This window comes from Prionailurus bengalensis, chromosome F2 (genome assembly GCF_016509475.1).
Source record: "Prionailurus bengalensis isolate Pbe53 chromosome F2, Fcat_Pben_1.1_paternal_pri, whole genome shotgun sequence".
Lineage (NCBI taxonomy): Eukaryota > Metazoa > Chordata > Mammalia > Carnivora > Felidae > Prionailurus > Prionailurus bengalensis.
The window spans coordinates 42,941,588-42,963,856 of record NC_057353.1 but is presented as its reverse complement, the minus strand read 5'-3'; the positions used below and the strand labels follow the sequence as shown (position 1 = coordinate 42,963,856).

The 22,269-nt window shown below is 45.1% G+C and overlaps 1 protein-coding gene across 2 annotated transcripts in view; it reads right to left on the bottom strand.

Moving 5' to 3' along the window:
• PTDSS1 (phosphatidylserine synthase 1) overlaps positions 1-22,269 on the bottom strand; it is a 64,650-nt gene that overhangs the window by 4,381 nt on the left and 38,000 nt on the right. Inside the window, exons 7-11 of one of the 2 annotated variants that reach the window (XM_043601422.1) lie at positions 21,453-21,594; positions 19,421-19,533; positions 16,527-16,592; positions 8,513-8,612; positions 2,025-4,053 (exon numbers count right to left, since the gene is read on the bottom strand). In XM_043601422.1, coding sequence (XP_043457357.1) covers positions 4,042-4,053; positions 8,513-8,612; positions 16,527-16,592; positions 19,421-19,533; positions 21,453-21,594 — 433 coding nt within the window. In that variant the 3' untranslated portion in view covers positions 2,025-4,041. Of the gene's footprint in view, positions 1-2,024; positions 4,054-8,512; positions 8,613-16,526; positions 16,593-19,420; positions 19,534-21,452; positions 21,595-22,269 lie in introns of those variants that run through there. The other variant, XM_043601421.1, reaches the window with a different exon arrangement.

Here is a 22,269-nt window from a genome sequence, read left to right as displayed (position 1 = left end):
CGTGGGGAAGACGAGTTCTGAATGAAAAAGGAGCTTCATTCAGTCTGGGAGCACAGTGGCGCTGGAGGGCATTTAGGACCGAGGCCCACTGTGTCTGAGTGGGTGGCTCTGCACTGCTCTCTCACTGCTGTTTTGTCTCTGTGGCCCCACCCCAACCCCAGTTCTGGTTGCTTTTGTTTTTCTTCTGTAAGTACATAGGAAGTCAGAGAAAACAAAACCGCTCTGTAAACCCCTGAGTGAAATGAGAGGGGCATGGCCTGTGGGTACCCAGAGGCAGGGATAACCTCTACTTCCCCGAGACTCCCCACCCACCTTGCACCACACCCTAAATTATACTCCAATTTAAGCAAAGAATAGCATCTACAAGAGTCCGAAGTTTTAACATGTGCCAAAACACTGAAAATCCGGGAGAAGTTTCTGGGTGCCTTGCCAGAGCACTAAAGGAGAGAGGGAGGGTGTGCCTCAGCATTGTTAAGGACAGATGAACCTCCGCCAGGCCCTCCGGCCAGGCCTGACTTTCCCAACCGTAAATGAATCACCAAAACAAAACAAAATGACTGTCTGTCCCTCCAATCTTTAGGATTCCTTGCCTTAGGAACTCACTGACACCAAAGCACTCTCCCTATCTGGTCTCTGGTTCTTCTCCTGCATTTCCTGTTGAGGCTGTCACCTTAAACCAACTATGTGAACAGTCGTGAAATCATGGTAGAACCTTCTCTTCTGGAATAATTTTAATTCTCTCCGAGAATCATAACTTTTTAATTTTTAAAAGTTTGTATTAATTTTGAGAGAGAAAGAGAGGGAGAGAGAGAGAGAGAGAGACAGAATATCCCAAGCAGGTTCCATGCTCAGCACAGAACCTGATGTGGGGCTCAATCCACAACCATGAGATCATGACCTGAGCCAAAATCAAGAGTCAGATACTTAACTGACTGAGCCACTCAGGCACCCGAAAACTAATTCCAGATCCAAAAGATATCATTCATTTCAACTCCTCTCATTTCACAGAAGGGGAATGAATGTTTGGAGAGGTGTCTATTCAAAGGCACACATTTAGTATGTGGCAAAACTGGAGCCTGAACACAGGTCTCTTGATTTTCCTGGATCCAAGTTTTAGGGATGGCTGTAGAGATAAACAAATACTGGTTTTATGTCTACACATCTTTATATCTCTTTCCATCCATCCATCCATCCATCCATCCACTCACCCACCTCCGGAGAAAGAAAAGCATGCCGGGAATAGCCAGGACCAGCAGCATCCCTGTGCACAGCCCCCAGATGCAAGGGTGGAGCCGAGCCTGCAGGCAAGGCAGGGCTGTGAACTCTCATCACTGCAGCGTGCAGTCTAGCTCTGGCCCCGTTTCTGTCAGTCAACATTTGTTAAGCGTCTGTTGGATGTGCAGTGTCATCTTAAGTGCAGAAAGACAGGAGTATGAGTGCTCTGGCGGGCCTTCTCCTTCTAGGTCAGTGAAGTGGGAATGCCGGCATGGTGGAGACAGAACATAAAATATAAGGCCCACTGCTTCATTTTATTTTAAATCCATATGCAAGTGGACATACATATGCAGATGAGGGATTTAAAGAAAAGGAAGCTCATATCCTCCCCCATCAAAAAATTAGGCAGCGGTAAAGCATAAGAGACTCTTAAAAACTGAGACCAAACTGAGGGTTGATGGGGGGTAGAAGGGAGGGGAGGGTGGGTGATGGGTATTGAGGAGGGCACCTTTTGGGGTGAGCACTGGGTGTTGTATGGAAACCAATTTGACAATAGATTTCATATATTGGAAAAAAAAAAATTAGGCAGCGGGGGCACCTGGGTGGCTCAGTCGGTTGAGTGTCTGACTTTGTCTCAGGTCATGATCTCACAGTTCATGGGTTCGAGCCCCACATGGAGCTCTGTGCCGACAGCTCAGAGCCTGGAGCCTGCTTCAGATTCTGTGCCTCCCTCTCTCTCTGCCCCTCCCCTGCTTGTGCTCTCTCTCTCTCCTAAAAGGAAATAAACACTTAAAAAAAATTTTTTTTAATTAGGCAATGAATGAATACATTAAGATTATAAAGTGAAAGTAACTTCTACCCTTTAACATATTGTAATACTTGCTCAGATTTCTAATATACACCACCATTAAATGTACCATCTTCATGGCATGGAAAGAGTGGGGAAGACTAGAGCATTTGCAGTGTGTAAGCTTATGTACGTGTTTGCTCCTTTACGAAGGGCAAAACAGACTGTCCTAGGTTTGAGGGAGTGGAGCGTGGGAGGCAGGTCCCACGTCCCCAGACCAGTCATCGCGACCAGTCATTGCGGTGCGATGGAGGTGGGGAGGCTGGCAGGCAGCTGCTACTCCACAGGACAAAGGGGCGGTGAGCGCAGAGCTGCCCGTCATTGCGGATTCTGCCCACTGGAGGGCAGGAGTGCGGTGCTCTGCCTTCTCCAGCCCTGTCCCTGCGAGGACAGAATGGGCTTTGCAGCTTGCAGGCAGGCAAACACTGGCAGGTCAGGAGCAACAGGTGCTTATCATCACAATCGCCACACAAAGGGGCCGCTGTGGTTGCCAAATTTACCACTTCACCTGGGTACTTAGAGGCCCAGGTCACACTTGTCCCAGGAGACAAAAGCTTGTAATTTATGGGTTCGCAAGCACACCTGTGAAAACCTAGGCACGCATCCACTTAAAATGTCAGGGCCTGGATTTAAAATAGCAATTGTACAGATTTTGTTTAAAGAAAGAGAAGAAAAAAAAAAGAGAAAGAAGAAAAATATGTGGGATGAGAGCCAAGGCAGCACACGACAGCATCATGTGTGGTGGCAATGAGGGCGGAAGATCTCCCCTGGCTTCCAGTCAGAGTAATGAGCATGCAAATTGCCGATGACTGATCACACAACCGCTGAGGAGAAACTTAACTAACCGGCATGCGGGAATCTCTGCTTCTGCATTAATCTCGAGGTCTGGAGATATTCTCTTACCAAGCAAGGGAAATAATTAGGGGCTTTGTTTCTCTGAGGAGTAAGGGAGGCATGGTCAAACCTAACTCTCCTACTGAATAATGTTCACCTCACTCCAATCTTGATGTTTAGTAAAGGCCATGAATATGGGCAGTGGAGACATCTAATTATCCCGGCCAATGGTCTCTTTTTGGGCCAGGTCCCCCTCCATGGCACCAATAATGCTCATTAGGGGATTCTGCTTCTTCAAAGGCCTGCTCTCCTGAGTCTGTTTCTCAGGCCTGGCCTCTTAAATGTGGCTGCTCCACAGACCATCCTCGGCCAGCTTCTCCTGCCCACTCGGTGTTCCCCTACCCGAATCCAGCAGCTCCCACCATGCCCTGTGCACCAGTGGCCCTCAACTCTTTCACCTCTATTGCTGACCAAGTCTTTCCAGTGTTACTGGACAGACTGGCATTTCCCACGATACGGGACACCTTCAGCTATTAGTTCTAAGGGTCCCTCAAATCCCAGCACTCCAACCCAATTCATCTCCTTTCACTCAACCGGCTTCTGTGATATCCCCCAATCTGTTACTACCACCAACACTGCCACCCAGTGGCACAAACTAGAAACTGTGGAGTCACTCACACTATCACAAGGGGTTGGCGTCCTGTTGAGCTGACCCTCTTGAACAGCTCTCAAATCCAGCCCTCTCTCTGCATCTTCCACGCCACCACCCTTGGGTAAGCCTCAGTTATTTCTTTCTGAGATCCTCAACCCCCTCAGACAGCACCTCTCCTCCCTCGGGACTCTTCCACCCATGCAGCCCTTCTCTGCAAACAGGTGTCTTCCCACTGAATTATTGCCTCTGGATCTCCAACTACAGACACATAGGGTCTTTCCTGAGCAGATGTCCCATGTCCCCTCCCCCCCCTCACTCTCCTCACTCTCGTTCCCCAAACAGCTTGCCGTCTTCCTGAGAAGCTGGGCATGGGCACAGCTGCATGTTTTCATACATGCCTGTCTCTCAGCCTGCCTGTACGTCTGTCTCCTGGTCTCTGCCTCTTGAACTCATTCCTTTATTCTCCATGCATTTGCCGAGTGAGTCCTATGCATCAGGGACCGCACTAGAATCAGTGGGGACAAAAAGACAACAAAAACTTAGTCTTCGTGAGCAAGAAGTACAATGCTGGGGACACAGATGTAAACACTGCAAGTTACATTACACTGAGGTTAGAACTCAATGAAATATGTACCAAGTGTGACTGGTCCCCCAAGGGGAGCTATCCAGGCCACCTGGCAGATCAGGGTGCACTTCATGGAGGGTGTGAATTTAGTTTGATCTTGGCATAAGAGTCACTAGGTAGAAAAAGAAGGGAAAAGCACTCAGCCCAGGCAAAGAAGATGCCCTGGGTGAGGACAAGAGAAGTCTGGAAGGATGATTTGTTGAGGTGGCTACGTCCAGTTTGGGGTGGCCCAAGAAGAAAGTACAAGAGGGCGGGTATGATGAATGCTCCAGATAATGACCGTCCTAAACACACAAGCAACATATTTCAGCTGGCAGGATGTGTGGTAGGGATCCTTCTTCCTTCTTGATGTTTCTTTCTACACAGAGTTTTGCTGGTATAATACCCCTGCTCCTTTCCGCCCCAGGGAGAACGAGTTCTCTCTTAACCAACTGGCGAATGTAAAATAAGGAAGCTGGACATTTCCTGTCTTCCTTGGGTGCAAGGCCACTTACACAACACAGGGAGGCCTGCTTCCTGGGGTGGGAGAGTGTCTCATTCGAGGGTTCACTGTTCACAAACCCCTTGTTGCCATGCATCTAAAGCTGAGATTGAAAAATGTGTATCCTCAGTGATAAAGATGCTATTCTGATCTCTACATCCTTCTTTTACCCTATCTTTTAACTATTCTGAACTGAAAAGTGTTGTATTATTGACTCCTCTACACCCCCGACGGCAGGGAATGGTTCTGAGCAGGGAAAGAAATTCAGATATGAGTTCTAGAAGACAGCCTGGCAGTAGCGTAGAGAGTGGGTCTGAAGGGCTGAATGGGGAGGAACATGTATGTCCAGACAGTGGGAACAGAGAGGAGGGGACAGAGATGGGCTACATAGTTGGTTGGGATGGACAGAACCTGTGACCTGCTGATTTCAAGAGTGACAGAGGAGAGGAAGCAGCCTGTAAGGTTTTCAGCTGGGAGAGCATCCGTGGCAACCCTTCAAAATCCTGCTCACATGTTACATCCAGGGAGCCCTCAGCAGCTCCCCGGCTTGTCTGGTGCTCTCTAGTGCCCGTTTAGCACTACGTTCACACCCTTCACAATGGTTATCACACATGAACATGATGAGATTGCATGGACAATTCCCGTCTGGACTTGGACAGCCTGGGAAGGGGACACCTTTTGCAGGGGGGTGGGTGGGGGAACACAAACTCTCCTGTCAGACTATCTGGATGTAGGCCCTGGCTCTGCCACCTACTACCTGTGTGACCTTGAAGCCAGTTAGTGAACCTCTCTTTGCCTTTATTTCATCTATAAAAGAGGGCTAATAAAGTATCTGCCCTCAAAGCAACAATCAAATATGTAATTCATGAGAATTGCTTAGAAGAGAGCCTGGCATGTAGTGACCATTAATAAATCTTATCTTGACCATCATCTATCTGCGTGGGTCCAGCATCGGGTGCAGTTTTGATGAACACTCAGTAAATGTTCTGTGAACAAATGACAGACTTACAGGGACCATGCCAGGGGAAGGAGAGACCAATAAGGAGACAAGAAGTGATTCGTGTCCTCAATGAAGTGACAATTACACAGGCACCAAGGCAAACCAAAAGTCACCAACATAAGGGAGCGTATGCTAAGTGTCAAATAAGTAAAATGGAGAAAAGTCTCGAGAACTGAGAGACTAGAGGAGCCCCTGCAGGGCAGGTGACCAGACAGGGCTTCTTGGACATGGCCTTGAGAAGACCCTTCTGGCCACAGACACCCCAGGGTGGGGTTGTATGTGGGTGTTGTGAGAACAGCTGCTGCCCATGTCCCAGGAGTCCCACCTGCCTCAGCCTCTCTGTGGTCCCCAAGGCTCTGGCACCAGGAGAGGGCCACACCGACCTCTGCCTGCCCTCCACACTCGGTCACAATACTATTCATACACCTGAGGTGCATGTGCCAGAGAAAAGTGGGAGAGCACACAGTTAAAATCTCCGGGCACATGTAAACACACTCCCCTAACCAATTCTTACATCTAATTTCACTGGGCTGGAAAAACACCACTCGAACGTTAATTCTGGACTGTAGGTACAAAGGAAATCATTATTCCCTTTTGCTGTTCAAGACAAAATGGGACAGAACAGGCTCAAGGTTCTCTGGTGCAGTTAAGATTTCTAACAAGTAACCCTAAAAATAGACGCCGTGAAAGGCAATAAAAAACACCTTAAAAACACAAAGTCTTGCCAAAAAAAAAAAAAAAAAAGTAGACCTGAATCTGATTAAGCCTCTAGATTCAGCTACTAATTTGCAGAAAATACAAAGGACAAAGAAATCTGTTAAATTACAGTACACTACAAAATCAGTAAAATCCAGACTGTGGGAAAATCTATGGGACAAAGAGCTGGATCCTTCAACAAATAAATCGTGAGGGAGAGAGAGCCAGAGACAGAGGGAAAACTATACATTAAGAGACTTAAAGGGCAAGCCAACCAATTGCAACAAGTGGATGTTGATTCAAATAGACTGTTCAAAAAATATATAATTTTAAAAAATATTAAAAGTCTGAACACTGATTAGATATTTAATAGTATTATGAAATTATTCTTTTTCAGATGTGATAACGGTATGGTGGTTGCATTAAACAAGAAAGCATTCTTACCTTCTTTTAGAGATACATCCTGAAATATTAAAGGTGGATCTGTTCCAAAATAATTCAGCATGGGGATAGAGAGTAGGGAATACAAGGAAACAAGACTGTGCACGAGGTGAGCATTGTTGAAACTGGAGGATGGAGGGGCACCTGGGTGGCTCAGTCAGTTTAGTGTCCGACTTTGGCTCAGGTCATGATCTCGCGGTTTGTGAGTTCAAGCCCCAAGTTGGGCTCTGTGCTGACAGCTCAGAGCCTGGAGCCTGCTTTGGATTCTGTGTCTCCCCCTATTTCTGCCCCTCCCCTGCTCATGCTCTGTCTCTCAATAATAAATAAACATTAAAAAAAAAAAAGAAACTGGAAGATAGATGGGTACATGAGGGGTCATCTACTCTACTTCCACATATGTTTGAAATTTTCTATGATTACCAAGAAAACCCAAACTAATTTTCTGGACCAACCAAGTAAAAGTGAAGAATCTTAAGCTTAACATAAGACTTCTGTCCAAAATAATAAAAAAAAAATTAAGAAGGGCAGACACAGAATGCTTAAGGTAGGTTAAGATCCTACTTAATTTTTTTTTTTTTAAGATTATTTATTTTAGAGAGAGAAAGGGAGAGAGAGAGAGAGAGAGAGAGAGGGAGAGAGAGAGAATGCCAAGCAGGTTCTGCACTGTCAGTGCAGAGCCTGACTCAGGGCTCTATCTCATGAACCGTAAAATCATGACCTGAGCCGAAAACACGAGTCAGACGCCCAACCAACTGAGCCATGATTGAGCCCTACATCGGTGCAGAGCCTAATTGGGATTCTCTGTCTCCCTCTCTCTCTGCCCCTCCCCTGCTCGTTCTCTCTTTCTCTCTCAAAATAAATAAATAAACATGAGAAAAATAAAGAAAGATGGGGCTCCTGGGTGGCTCAGTCAGTTAAGCGTCCGACTTCAGCTCAGGTCATGATCTCGCAGTCCATGAGTTCGAGCCCCATGTCGGGCTCTGTGCTGATAGCTCAGAGCCTGGAGCCTGTTTCAGATTCTGTGTCTCCCTCTCTCTCTGACCTTCCCCCATTCATGCTCTGTCTCTCTCTGTCTCAAAAATAAACAAACGTTAAAAAAATTTTTTTTAAATAAAAGAAAGAAAGAAAGAAAGAAAGAAAGAAAGAAAGAAAGAAAGAAAGAAAGAAAGATAGATGAAGGAAAAGTCCCAGGACAGTGGAGCTAGAGGCCCCCAAGGGCTCTTCCCTTCAGACAGGAAGATCAGCTCATAGGGTTTGGCCCATTAAGTCAGCCTGTGGGGCAGAAACTGCATGGTCTGATTACCTTCAAGAACATCTCTCAAGACCTATAAACCACAGTCCATCATTTTGTCCATAAACACTTGTACAGCAATATGTAACACTGTAACACCCTTGCTCCTTCATGGAGGCCTGCATGTAGGTGAATTCTCACAAGTGAAATTTATGCATGTATGGTGTACCTGCTGAGGGCATTTGACCAGAACTTACCAAGGTGACCCGCTTTGGATGCTGGGTGGTCCCATGTATTTAATCTTGACCTTCAGACTAGTGGCCAATTTTGGGTGATTACAAGCAGAAGGTCCGGTCTATGAATTTCTAAAAAAACTAGGTGCACAAGAATTTTTGCTGTTGTTGTTGGTTTTTTTAAAGAGACACCATGAGGAGTTTCACTAACACTTTTGGGTAAAAAAGTGATGTTTTTAAAAAAAAAATAAACTTACCACACAAAGAAGCCAAAGCACAACATAGAGTATTTGGGTCTTAGAGAAGAGATCTTGTCCAAATTTTATGCACACGATAGCTTCCAGGAAACCAATGACCCTAGTTAGAACAAGAGGTTAAATATTAATTCGTCTTATCAGAGCATATACATTCTACATAAATATGCCTTATGCCATCATGACACACTGATAGCGGGTTCCCCACAAAATGACACTTGTTCTCTTCCATTGCAATTTCTTCAGAAATAACATATATATTTATATTTAGTACTTAGCTTCTTTTACTGTTACTCACTTCTTCCCTCCTCCCAGAACAGAACCTCCACTCATACATTTTAATAGCTGCAAGCATCCAGATGAGTGCATATCACGTTCGAGATGAACTGTTACCACCTCTGTTGGCACCCTCTCAAGTGACAGAGAACCTACTACCTTGGCAGGTGGGCTTATTCCGCCACTCAATCTCTTTAGCTGTGGGGAAGTTCTCCTTGTCTCAGGCTGGTATCTGCCTCCGCCTGCCCGTGGGTCCTAACTCTGCCCTCCTGTCCTACAGGGTGAGTCTGAGCCTTCCAAGCCAAGTTTTTCAGTAATTTGAAGGCAGCAATCACATTCCCTCCCAGACTTCCAAGCATTTCCAGGTTCAATATTCCCCATTCTGGATGACAATAAAGTAAGCCTTTATCCTCTAAATATAAAAATGTTAAAAAACTACAACAACAACAACTTTGTTTTACTTTTTAATTAAAAGAGCAAAGAAAAACACTTTTATGTTCTGCACCTTCACTTTTTAATTAAAAGAGCAAAGAAAAACACTTTTATGTTCTGCACCTTCATTTATGAATATTAAAATCAAACCTTAAAATTAAAAACTCAGAAAACAACAGATGTTGGTGAGAACGTGGAGAAAGAGGAACACTTTTGCACTGCTGGTGGGAATGCAAACTGGCACAGCTACTCTGGAGAACAGTATGGAGGTTCCTCAAAAAATTAAAAACAGGGGCGCCTGGTTGGCTCCGTCAGTTAAGTGTCCGACTTTAGCTCAGGTCATGATCTCACGGTTTGTGAGTTTGAGCCCCGTGTAGGGCTCTGTGCTGACAGCTCAAAGCCTGGAGCCTGCTTCGGATTCTGTGTCTCCCTCTCTCTCTGCCCCCCACCCCCACTCATGCTCTATCTCTCTCTGTCTCTCAATAATAAATAAATGTTAAAAAAAAATTTTTTTTTAATTAAAAACAGAGCTACCCTATGACCCAGAAATTGTACTACTAGGTATTTATCCAAAGGATACAAAAATGCTGGTTCAAAGAGGCATGTGCACCCCAATGTTTACAGCAGCACTATCAACAATAGCCAAATTATGGAAAGAGCCCAAATGTCCATGGATTGATGAATGGATAGATACGATATATATACACACAATGGAATACTACTTGGTAATCAAAAAGAATGAAATCTTGTCATTTGCAACAACACGGATGGAACTAGGATATATTATGCTAAGCAAAGTAAGTCAGTCAGAGAAAGACAAATATGATTTCACTCATATGTAGAATTTAAGAAACAAAACAGGTGAACATAGGAGAAGGGGAGGAAAAATAAGATAAAAACAGAGAGGGAGGTAAACCATGAGAGACTCCTAAATACAGAGAACAAACTGAGGGCAAGTTGCTGGAGGGTAGGTGGGGGGGGGGGTGGGCTAAATGGGGGATGGACATTAAGGAGGTCACTTGTTGGGATGAGCACTGAGTGTTATATGTAAGTGATGAGTCACTAAATTCTACTCCTGAAACCATTATTACATTATATGTTAACTAACTTGGATTTAAATAAAATTTTTAAAAGGTTTAAAAAGATCAGGCCTTTATTAAGGTTCCAAGCTCGTAGTTAAGAACGGATGAGGTGAGCATGAGCTGGCCACGTGATCCCAAAGATGACCCAAGAATATTGATTTCAGATAACTCCACTTCAGGGGTTCCTTACTCCAGATGGAATCTGGTCAATCAGGGTTGGTGTAGTCACACAGATATTCTCTCAAAAGGCAAGAAGAGGCCCAGAAGGTCCTTGGTCCCCCTACCCATGGGAAGACCCAAAGATCACTCCCAGCATCAAATGTACAGATGACTCTAAACAACTGAACATCCCAAATCTGAACCAAAGCAGAAAATCTCCTTAATTTATCTTTCGAGAGTTTGGGACTCTTTTCCCCTAGCCCCAACCAAACAATGTTTAGGAGTGGCTGGCCTGAATCTTTAAAGACCTTCCCCAACCCACGCACCACCCCCCCCCCCCCCAACAAAGTACATGTGTGAGAAAGCATCATTCTAGCTGCAATACACGACAGGCTTTTAAGTGTAGGGCTGAGTGTCCCTAGAATCCTCAAGTCCGGGCTGTGAGCCCACACTAGATGGCAGCACAGTGCAAAGTGGTGCCTGTGGAGGAGACTCAGAAAGAATATTTAGTTTAACTTTTGGCTGGGACTTGTTGAAGAACAGCAAATGCTCAGACCAGAAAGTCAGTGTGCTTATCTGCTCTTAAGCCAGACTGAAATGTCACAGAGTTTCCTGTGAGAATTTGGGGTATTCAACTTGATCAACTCACCTTTCAAAAACACAGTAACTAGGGCCATGATTCTCAAACTTTTATGATCTGAGACCCACAGCAAGAAACACATTTTTTGTGAGCTAGTAGACACACACACACACACCTGAAACAAAAGTTTTGCAAAACAATCTGTTCCTTTACTTTGACATTTTTTTGTATTCTATTTCACGTTAAGAAAATGCTGGTAGGACCCACTCAACTGACTTCACAATGACCTGAAGTTAAAGACCACAGAGCATTTCAGTCAGCAACTTTAGGGTTAGGATTTGCTCATCTGTGCTGAGGAAATCTTACGTAAGCTGCTGTCCATGTGCGTGGACTTCTCAGTGAGAACGTGACCACTGAGCAAAGCAGGGTGGGGGGAAGTGAGGGGACGGGGCATAGTTGAGTCACAGGGCAACGCGGGCGGGTCGTGAGGGCCACACTAGGGCTTGGCTTTTAGTCTGAGGGAGGTTTTGAGCAAAAGGTTTTTTCACATGATTCAATTTACATTTTAATTTGCTCATTCTGACGGCAGGAACAGGGAGCCTTCTAATCTAGGGAGGGGACCCAGGGAGTAGCTGCAGAGTTGTGAGAAGCGGTGGGAACTGGGATACATTAAACCCAGCAATCACATGGACCCTTTCACCACCAGTCATTGCCCCTCCGCCGTTATCCCTGGCCCCTGGAGGAAATCCCAATAAATAAAGTCCTTAAGGAAGGCTAACATCGCTTTTGTATAAGACCCAATGGCTGCCCCTTTAGGGCTGAGTCCAAAGGCTCAGGAGCACTGGGAGCCCATATTATTGAGCCTGTCACCTGCGAAAGCACAACCTCCTCACCAAGGGGGTGGGGGGCGCAAATTTAAATCTATCTGATCTTTACCAGACTGAACTAGGTGGCCAAACTGTGGTTTGGTGGAATTCAGTTGGGGCTGCTACTTCCTTAGATGCCTCCGCCCATCCTTATCTTTAATTAGCAAGGTTATAAGACAGACAAGCACGCTGGGGCAGCCTGAGGCGCTCCTGCCTGGGGCCGAGGCTGGTCAGCTGACTGGCACCTTCTCAGCTTCCCAGCCCTGCGGAGCCTGCTCTTTCCAGACATGGTAGAAATAAAGATGACAGGAACGTGGGGTCCAGAGTAAGGAGCTCTTCAGTGAATGGGATAAGAATGTAAGCAGAGTCACTGCAGAAACTTGGGGCACAAAAGCACTAGGCTCCACATGTATAAACTGGGTGCCCGAGCCAACCCTGACAAGTGGAAAAAGTTTTCAGTTCGCCAACAAGACCTGCTTTTGGATTCTGAGGATGCCACGGCCTCCGTGCACCTCGCATATACTGCATATACTGCCCCATGGCTGTGCCAGAATACACTGCTGGGATGGCTCAGGGGGTGGGTGAGCCGCTCTGTCTGGCCAGCCAGGAGCTGACCCTCCAGCAGTGGAAACGAGACGTGCAAATCTGTGACACACCTACCGCACAGTCACACAGGCAGCCAGGAACTGCTCCTGCGGTTCAGGAGTCAGGCTCCGGTTCAGATTAGGGGGAGTAGACGCACCTTTGTAGAGACAGTCATAGATGGGCTAGGCTTTACCAGCTAGAAAAAAAAAAGGTTCAACCTTGTTCCATGGAACTTTCTGACTTCCCAAGAACCCCAGGGGCAGGGTGGGGTGGTTGGGGACAGGGGCAAAAGGGTCCTCACCTTGACAGTTCTGCTCAATTGTTTCTTTCTTTTAAAGTTTATTTATTTACTTTGAGGGGAGGGAGGGGACAGAGAGTGAGAACGTGAGCGAGGGAGGGGGACAGAGAGAGGGGTGGAGAGAGAATCCCAAGCAGGCTCTGCACCATCAGTGCAGAGAGCCTGAGGTGGGACTCAAACCCACGAACCATGAGATCACGACCTGAGCCGAAATCAACAGTCAGACACTCAACTAAGCCACCCAGGCTTAGTCAATTGTTTTGCTCTCTATTAGGATTTGGGGCAAGATGTCATTTGGGGAAAGGGATTCAACTGCTAAAAAAAACTTCTGTGCCTACCACCGAGGTTTGGGGCTAAGACTGGAGGGGTTTTTGAGGAAGGAAGCATGGGTGGCAGGATAAAGGAAGGACGGACTATCGATCGTGAGGAGGACAGGATGAAGGGGAAGACACGGGAAAAGGGAAACTAGAATGCTACCCCAGCAGTGTGAGCACGGAGGGCACGACACAGAGGTGGGCAGATGGGGAGAGAAGGTGAGGAGGGCAGGAGGCTGTGAACAAAGGTCAACAGCAGGAAGGTGAGGGCTGTGCTGGGAAAAGGTCAGAGTGGGATGACACCTCCCACAGAAGTCTATTCCCCTTGCATGCACCCGCCTCCTGGAAGGACTCTATGCCTCACAGCTGTTGTCTATCCTTCCGGGGGTAGGGGAGCACAGGGGGAAAAGCCTGGAAGAACAAGTACCATTGCAAGAAACTGTGGAAAGGAGTGACGTGGAATGGACAGCCCGCAGAGGAAACCGAGAAGGAACAGTTTCAAGATGGCAGATGCCGCAGGGAAGACAGGGGAGATGCGGGTGGAGGAAGGGCCTGCTAACTTGGGACTGACCTTGGCGAGAACAGTGCAGCAGAGCACTGGAGACGGAGGCTTATCATCAAAGGGGCACCAGCTGGGTTAGGACAACATGGAGCAAAGGACAGTTCTGAGAGTGAGGTGGACGTGGTCCTGGAGCCCCTGGGGAACAGTGGACTCTTACCCAACCCAGCCCCTGAAGGCCCCACCCAAGTACTTTCAGGGGAAGGAAAAGTGATTACTCACTCCTGCTATGGCCAAAGCGTGGACACCTTCCTTCAGGGCCATGCGATCAAAATCCTTTCTTTATAAATCAGGCTACTTCCCTCTTGTTCAGAAACAGTTATGATGAGGGCAGAGTGGGGAGAAAGACGAAGATAAACATAGTATAAAGTGCTCCCCTGGGGAATCTGTTCATATCGGTCTGGGCCTAACACCCCCACAGAGCTGGAGTAGTGTAATGGGACTTTCTAAAGACAGAAGAGGCCAGCTTTTACACACTACTGCTTTCTCCTTGGTGGGGTTCCCATTCCCTAGCTGGATGGAGTCCCATCTCTCCGCTGGGCACGGCAGGTTTGGGTATAAAAAGCTTAAAAGCTCAGTTTTATGGTACAACTGTGGGAGACCACATTGTAAGTCCGTATTTAGTTACATCACGAGTAATTAATACAAACCCTTTCAGGGTATAACATTTACAGAAGAGAAAAGTGCTCTCTTCAGGAGAAAAAGATGGAATGGTGGGTCAGACACCTCAGGGGGTCCTGTTTGCCCTTTCCCTTCCCCCGCCCACCTCCGCAAAGGCAAAACTTTGACTGTGGCTATGTGGGGCGCTCCTATTCCCCCACCTCTCCACACCTTGCTAAATGAAGCCTGAAATTACTCCAAAACTAGTGAAAAGGAGCTATAAAACAGCTACTAGGAGATGGAAAAAAGACAAAATGAGGGCAACAGGGACGGGGCAGAAGAGGGGAGGTGGTGGCCTCCAAGGGGCAAACCTGCAGAGAGAAGACAGCTGGGGCCCCGTGTTTCCCGGCCGCTGGCTGACGAGAGGTGGCTCTTGCGTGTGCTCACACCCCCAGGCGGATGGCTGTGTGAGGTTTATGGACAGGAATGTTCTTTCCGGCATGGCCCGCTAGTTCTCAAGGTGCGTGTCCTGATACCACCATTCTGGGAGCTCGCGATTCGCGGAGAGCATACTCAATAAGCCAAATGATGTCTCCTTTGCATTTTACTTTACTTGAGCCCTTTTCAACAACGTGTGACTTTCTGCAGCAGCGTTTTGTGCCGCTCCAGCCCCGTTTATCTTTGCCATTTCTCCCACCACTAGGGATTGTATTTTTCGGCTGCCTGATTAGAAACCAAATTTGCTGCCACACTGCCACTTTCTCTGATCAGCGTCTCCTTTTCCTCAACAGGTAAAACAGAGACAAGTCATGTGGAGCATACGTGCACTCACAGCAGAATAAGGCTTTGGCAAGGACTTCTGAGTCTGAAGAGGAAACTAAGTGTGGAAAGAAGGCATAGGCAGTGGAGGAGGGCTCAGACGCTCTGTGGACAAGGTGCGAGAACAACGCTTCCTGTCCTCCTTGGATGGGGCAGTAAGGAGAGCCCGTCTACCTCCTTTTTGTGACTACAACAGTGCGGTCGCATGGCCTTTGCTCTGTATATCGGAAATCTGGTAAACGTGTAAATTCTCTCTCCTGCTAGATTACTAAACAATGGAAAGCCAACCCACGTTATCACCCCATAAGCTACTCTGGGTATGAAAATCAGCTTACATCACAGAATGTATGAGAAATAAGGACAATGGCCCTTTGTGTTTTAGGTGGGAGGGGGAAGCCTGCCTACATCTTTAACTTGAGCAAGCCCTCAGAATCTGAAATGAGAGCTGACACACACCCACACAGGAAAATGTTTAGAAAGAGTAACACAGAAAGGTTAAGGACAGTGATCCCTGATGGGCTAACTTCTTTGGATGATCTTTAGTTTCTTCTTTTGCCACTTTTTCTAATCTAAACATATGAATTACCTTCTCACTGGGGAAAAAAAAAAAAGTTACTCTGCTTAAAAATCTGCTGAAAGTAGTAACTTCTTGCCTACTATGGGTATTCATTTTTATGTTGTCACACTCAATTTAGAACCTAAATTAGGTCTTGAGTCTAAGCTACCTCAGGGACTTAACTTCACACAGATGTGCTACACAACTACAGAACCTCGGCTGCTAAATGGAATGGTAAATTGTTGGCCGAATTTAAGCAAAAGAACCACTTACCTGAGACACTGAAGATGGCCTCACATTTAACACTGCAGGGTTAGACTAGTTAGCCTATGGTCTCTTTCAAATCATTTAAATAATAATACTTTAAGATAGCATTTGTATCTGTAACAAGACAATAAATTGTGACTGTGTGGCTGTATGTTAGTTCTCCTTGGAACAATAAAATTATACCTTGGTAGGCAGCAAGCAGCTGTTTTGAGCAGGCTTTTTGATGTAAAAGTAACATAAAGCATCCCTAAGCCTATCATGAAATGATGTCCCAAATTTGTCATCAAATTTAGAGGGAATTCAAACAATCCGTTGTCTAATTTATTTCATAAAATAAGGTCTCTGAGTTCCATGCAGCAATTATCTTTTGATTTCCTTTTTTTTGTAAAAAAAAAAAAAAAAAAAAGTTTGTATGTCCTCTTTCTATAATTTGCCAATTAACTACAATATTCTAAACTTAAATCAGAAAAGAGAATGTTAAAAATGAAAAGACATATAACAAAACAATAGCAAGCCTTCATAGGAAGATTGTACTGAAAGGCACTTAATACAGGGTCAAGAAATAACCAAGGAAATTTAGAGGCTTAAGTGGTTTTTAAGCCTCCACAATAATAGATTACTCACCCAAACACCCAGCACTGTGTTCCTACGCGTTTGCACTGTGTGTCAGTGAGGTAAGCATAGTACTGCCTGAAAGAACAAAGATGGAATTCAATGAAAGCTTCTGGAAGATCAATGGGTCCGCATAAAATTAAATCACTTTGACAGGATAAATATAAAAGATGTTCCGCCTTGTTCTACATACTCCGGCTAAGTGGTCTACTTCTAGTCAAGGGAATGAGAAGCCAGTGGCTGCTGGAACATTCCTATAAAAGGTGAAGAGTTTGGGCTGGGTTGGAGTGGAGAGAGCATGGCTTAAAGAGCTGAGTATTCACAAAGGCAGTTTTGATTCAGGGACAGAATGGGTGCTTCAGTCTCTCTGCAGGGAAGTGATTCCAGAGGGTCACCTACACTGTCATGAATTGTCTCCTCTGGCACTCTCCAGGACAAAGGTTGCCGATTGTAACTGGGCAGGGCAGACACACACTTTTGGCTCTCAGAAACTGGAATGGGATCCCACATGCAGGTCACTGTTCACTTAATACCAATGACTTTGAATGTTACTGACGAGCTCAGAAAAATGAGGCAATGAAATGGAGTTGAAAAGCTTAGAGCAGCACTGTCCTACGTAAATATAATACAAGCCACAAATGCAGTTTCAAATCTTCCGGCTGCCGTGTTAAAGCAAAAAGAAACAAGATAATAGATGTTTTAGTAACATGTTATTTAACCCAGTATATTGAAAACAACTATAATGAAGTAGTTTATAAGGTTTCTGCACTAAGTTTTTGCACAAAATCCGGTGTGTATTTTACATGTACAACATTTCAACACAGACTGGCCACACTTCCTGTGCTCAGCCGCCACATATGATAGGGTAAGTGGCTGCTGTTAGGACAGTGCACGTTTAGACCCTCATGACCACCCCCAAAACCCAATTCGTCCCTTCAGAAGTAGCATCTGAAGCAGGAGCTCATCATCTTTTTGGAGGTCACAGACTTTTTTGAGGATTTAATGAAACCTATAATAAGGGGCACGAACACACAAAATGTTGCATTAAGTTGCAGGGGACTCATGGATACCTGAAGGTCATCCACAAACTATCATCTCTTCACTCCAAAGGCCTGAGTGAAGAATTCTAGTCACAAAGAATTCAGGTCTACCTCTCACTTCACATTTTCACGGCCTAGTATGTTTTTACCACTTCAGCTTCTCTCCCCTCCAACTGTAGACATCCCTTTACACTGTACTTGATATTATCAGAGTAAGAGAAGGTTCAGTCAAGCTTCTTCGCAAAGCAGGAGAGTCGAATCAAAAGGGAAGGAAATGGAGATGTGGTCCGTATGATTTATTTATCCGAAAGCCTGTAAGCTTTCTCTCCTTTTAGGGACTGCCATTTGCTACCTGGGGTGGCCGTGTTAGAACCCATTAGAACACTTCCATCTTCCCAAGTAGCTTGCCAAAGCATCTTCTTACATAGGAAATGCCTCAAGTTGGTATGAGAGCACAGAAAAGGGGCCGACTTTTAAACAAAAAAGAAATCATGTAGAAATCCACAGTGTTGGGCAGAAATTTTAAGGAGCTCTCAAAAACTTAAAACACTGGACATGTAGCCTCTGGTTTTTGTTTTGAAATGTTTAGCAATATTGAAATTTCATGATAAATCAGATGTGATTTGTGATTCTGTTTTATATATAAGCGATTTCTTTCCCCACTTACTGACTTTGTTGATCACTCCTAAATTAATGAAAAAGCTGCTGCTAATCTTTCTTGAAAATAACTGTGAGCCTCAAATTAAATTAAATTTTAAATGAGAAAGGGAGGCTCCAATCCACCAAGGGAAAATAGCATTTACGAGAAAACCACTTCAACAGACCATTGGTCTGTAACGTGTCAAAACTCTGCCTGCCTACCAACTAGTGGGTTTCCTGTTTGGTCCTTAAAGAAAACAAGAGATGGAATTTTAGGTCTTAACTTCCCAGGACTCAGCTCTATCTTATTTGGTTTGTTCAATCCGGGATTTGTGCCACAGGAGGAGGGAGGCAAGGGGAGGAGATACATATAGATACAGATGGTTATCTATATCTATGTTTCCTCTTTGTAATAATTAACAAAGACAGAAGAGGTTTGACCAAGGAGAATACCGACTCTTCTTGGCAAGTGAGGCCCTCTGCTTGTGTGGTTTGCATGCACATTGAAACTGATGACTTAAGTTATTCTACAGCTACAGCTTCTGAAACTAACTCTGGTAGCTGCTTAGTATCTATTTGTATCTTTGTAACTTTGCAGATACCTCTGGTGTTGTTAGTGAATCAATGGTGGTGCTTCACATGAATTGTCAAACCCCAATGCTGTTAGTTCTAGAGAGGAGGAATGAAACAAATGACTGTTGGTCTCTGATGTGCACTGGGATCAGTCTGCATGAGCGACAGTCACCAAATCACACCTCACCTCTGGGGCCCTACCCAGGTCAGAAGCATAACAGCATGAATATCTAAGCTTATCTCACTTGTCCTGGAAGATGACAGGAAGGATGCTGATAAAAGGAAAGTAACTGGCTCTAAAATAGCATCATTTATGACTTCAGATCCAACATTAAAACTTCTGTATTTTTCGATCACCTCATTAAAAACAAAAAAAAAGTCAGCACCACTGCTACTCATTTTTTTTTAAAGGATGTTAAAGGGGGGAAAAAGAACAGCAGTGAAAGATTAAAAAGGTTTGAAGATAATGGTGTGTGTGGTGTTCTCACTTCATGTTACTGAGGTCTGAGAGCAAAACATTTTCTTCATATTCAGATGTATAATTCTTTAATATTTTCCTGGAAAATCTAACATATGTGACTTTCCTTATGCTGAACAGGAGAATGCACAGCAAGTTAATGCGCTCAAATGACAGTCAGGCTTGTATAGAATTACCTCACTGTGGGAGCCGTGATGCCACCAATAAAGAGAATTCTACACCAACTTAATGGATGACTGGCTTGGAACACAAAGATATGTTTCAAGAAGAAGGTATTCAACTCAGTTAGCTGAAAAAGAAGGATGCATTAGTCAACCTGATACTGCATGCTAAGTCATAACAACAAATTCCTTGTTATGGACATTCTAAAAAATAATTAGTATGTTTAAAGCATTTTCAGAAAATTTATGCGGTCCTCCAAGTTGCTACTGGAATGGCTGTATTTAAATTAAGTAACAGCCAGTACAATATGGGCACCAACCAGCTGGGGGATCATGGGTGCTGGCATAGGGAAGGGGTATATGGTGGAATCAGCTATTTGTCAGGTTTCCTGGTGCGTGGCTCTCATTTGGGTCACCCGTGTGATCTGCTGGGATAGTTGGGAGACAGATGTTCTGAGAACAGCAGAAATCATGAAAACAAATATACACCATGGAACACCTCTGCAGCCTTACAGAAATCAGGCCAGATCTAAAAGAAGTCTCACTGTAGGAAAGTGAGCTCTTTGATAACCAAAAGAAGCTTGAGATAATACGTCAACGAGAAATGACTGGGAACCTATCTAGCACACGCCTTGATCAAAAGCAGCTCTTAAAAGTGGGTGCGAAGGGTCAGTTCAAGTTTCACCTATGGCCAGTGGTACTTTCCCTGAGGTTAGCATCCTGGTGCAGCTCATCACACGAAGAACCCGTGGCAGCACAGGAGAGACCAGCCAGGATGTGGTCTGTGCTGAGCCCATCTCCTGCATTTCCCCTCCAGATTCAGCAAGGAGCAGAGATTAGGAAAGGAGAACACACGGACCAGCAGGTTCATTTCAGTGACGTGAGACGTGTCTTTTCCCACAGCATTGATTTCAAGGATATAAAATTTAAAAAATGGTCCACTAATTAATGCCACACATGGAAAGCTGGTCCCAGCTCAGTGAGTGTGAGAAGTGTGCTCCGTGTAATGCTGCCATTCTAGGAGCACACCCGGTCTCTCCTGGACCAATCCAACCTCCTCCTCAGTTCGCACACTAATGGAACACCTACACCTTCCCAGACATCGCTCTGATAAGGAAAAACTTAGTCCCTACCCATTTAAACTCCCATTTTCATCAGACTGACTTCCCCAAACCATGGTGACTACTTATTCACATCCACTTCTGAATCCGTGAACTCCACCTGCTGAGATGAGCAATATTATTCTCCACATGTGGACAAGGATAATTGTCTTAAAGGTGACTCATGCTCATTTTTTATGTTGGGAGCATTTCGTGCCTGTGTTCAAAATATAATTTCTTATGATTCCGAAACACTCGTCAAGCAAAAGCTGGTCTCCCAAAGTTGTAAAATGATTAACTTGGGCACAGGAGGATCAACACAAAAGGCTATCTCTAGAAAACAGAGATGTTTAGTAATCCTTTTCCAAGACCCTTGGCTGCCTGAATCACGTAGTGGGCTGCTTGGAAGGAGACCTTCTCTCCACTGACAACACTTTCTTGGAGGACCCAGGGCCCCACACATAGTAGAGCCTTCTTTACTAAGCTCTCTACAAATTACCTGAGGTGGTAACAGCTGCGGCCCAATTTTAAAAAGTAAACGTTAAACTTAGAATATAAGAAAAACCCTTTGCATTTGTTCCTTTGGTCCTGAAAATGATCCCTCTGAAAATCTATCCGATGCCTAACAACTTGGGTGACAGATGCTGTGACCAAAAGCTTCTTTTGGGGGAACTGTAAACATTTTCTAACTTCCAACTCCAAGAAAGATATTTGAAAATGTCTTTATGATGAAGCAAGGCCTTGGGCATAATAACACTGCTCTGTTTAATTATTTTTTGTATGTAAGCTGCAGGATTTTCTATCTTCCAAACCACCCAGCTGGTAAGCAGCGTCAACTAATGTTAACTCTAAATTCCTGAATGGTTTTTATTTTGCTTTTGCTTTTCTTTTGTTCCCCGCCCCGCCCCCCTCCCCCGCCCCCCATTTCTGGGCATCTGAAAAAATACCTGCCAGATGATCATGAAAAGGTATATTCCAGCCACTCTCTGAAATGAAGATTTGGGGTCAAACCATCGAACGTAGGTCCAACTAGCAGGAGTAAACTGGAGCACGGCTCTTTTGATTTTACCAGTGGTGGTGTGGATGTCTCTGTAAGAAGAGAATGGCTCCAGTGAAAATCCAAAGAGATAAGGAAGGGGAAGAAGAAAAACAAACCAAAAAAACTGCACTGACAATCTTACAAGAAATGCTCAAGACAAAAAGATTCCTTTCTGGGTGAACCATCTCCCCAACAATGATCTCTCTATTTATATGGAGTGCGGAGAGCTGTATCCTCGATAGGAAATTTCAGTGAAATTTCAGGAAATTTCAGGGCAGGGGTCAGGTCACTAAAGAGCCAGGAGAGGCCTTAACTTGTGAACAGGTGACAAAAGAAGCTGAGGCATAATAACAGCCCCCTGGAACCAGGCCAGTGAGAATGAGGATGCCCACAAGGACATGATCCCACCCACTCTGTATTTCCCAAGGCAGGGCATTTTTTTTTGTTGTTGTTTTTTTAACATTTATTTATTTTTTGAGAGAGAGAGAGAGAGAGAGAGAGAGAGCGAGCACAAACAGGAGAGGAGCAGAAGGAGAGGGAGACACAGAGGGAGGCTCCAGGTTCTGAGCTATCAGCACAGAGATCAACACAGAGCTTGAACCCATGAACCGTGAGCTGAAGTCGGATGCTTTACAGACTGAGCCACCTGGGGACCCTCCCAAGCCAGGGCATTTTAGTTAAACAGAGAGGTCACCCACACCATTTCTTCATCCTATTTCTTCCTA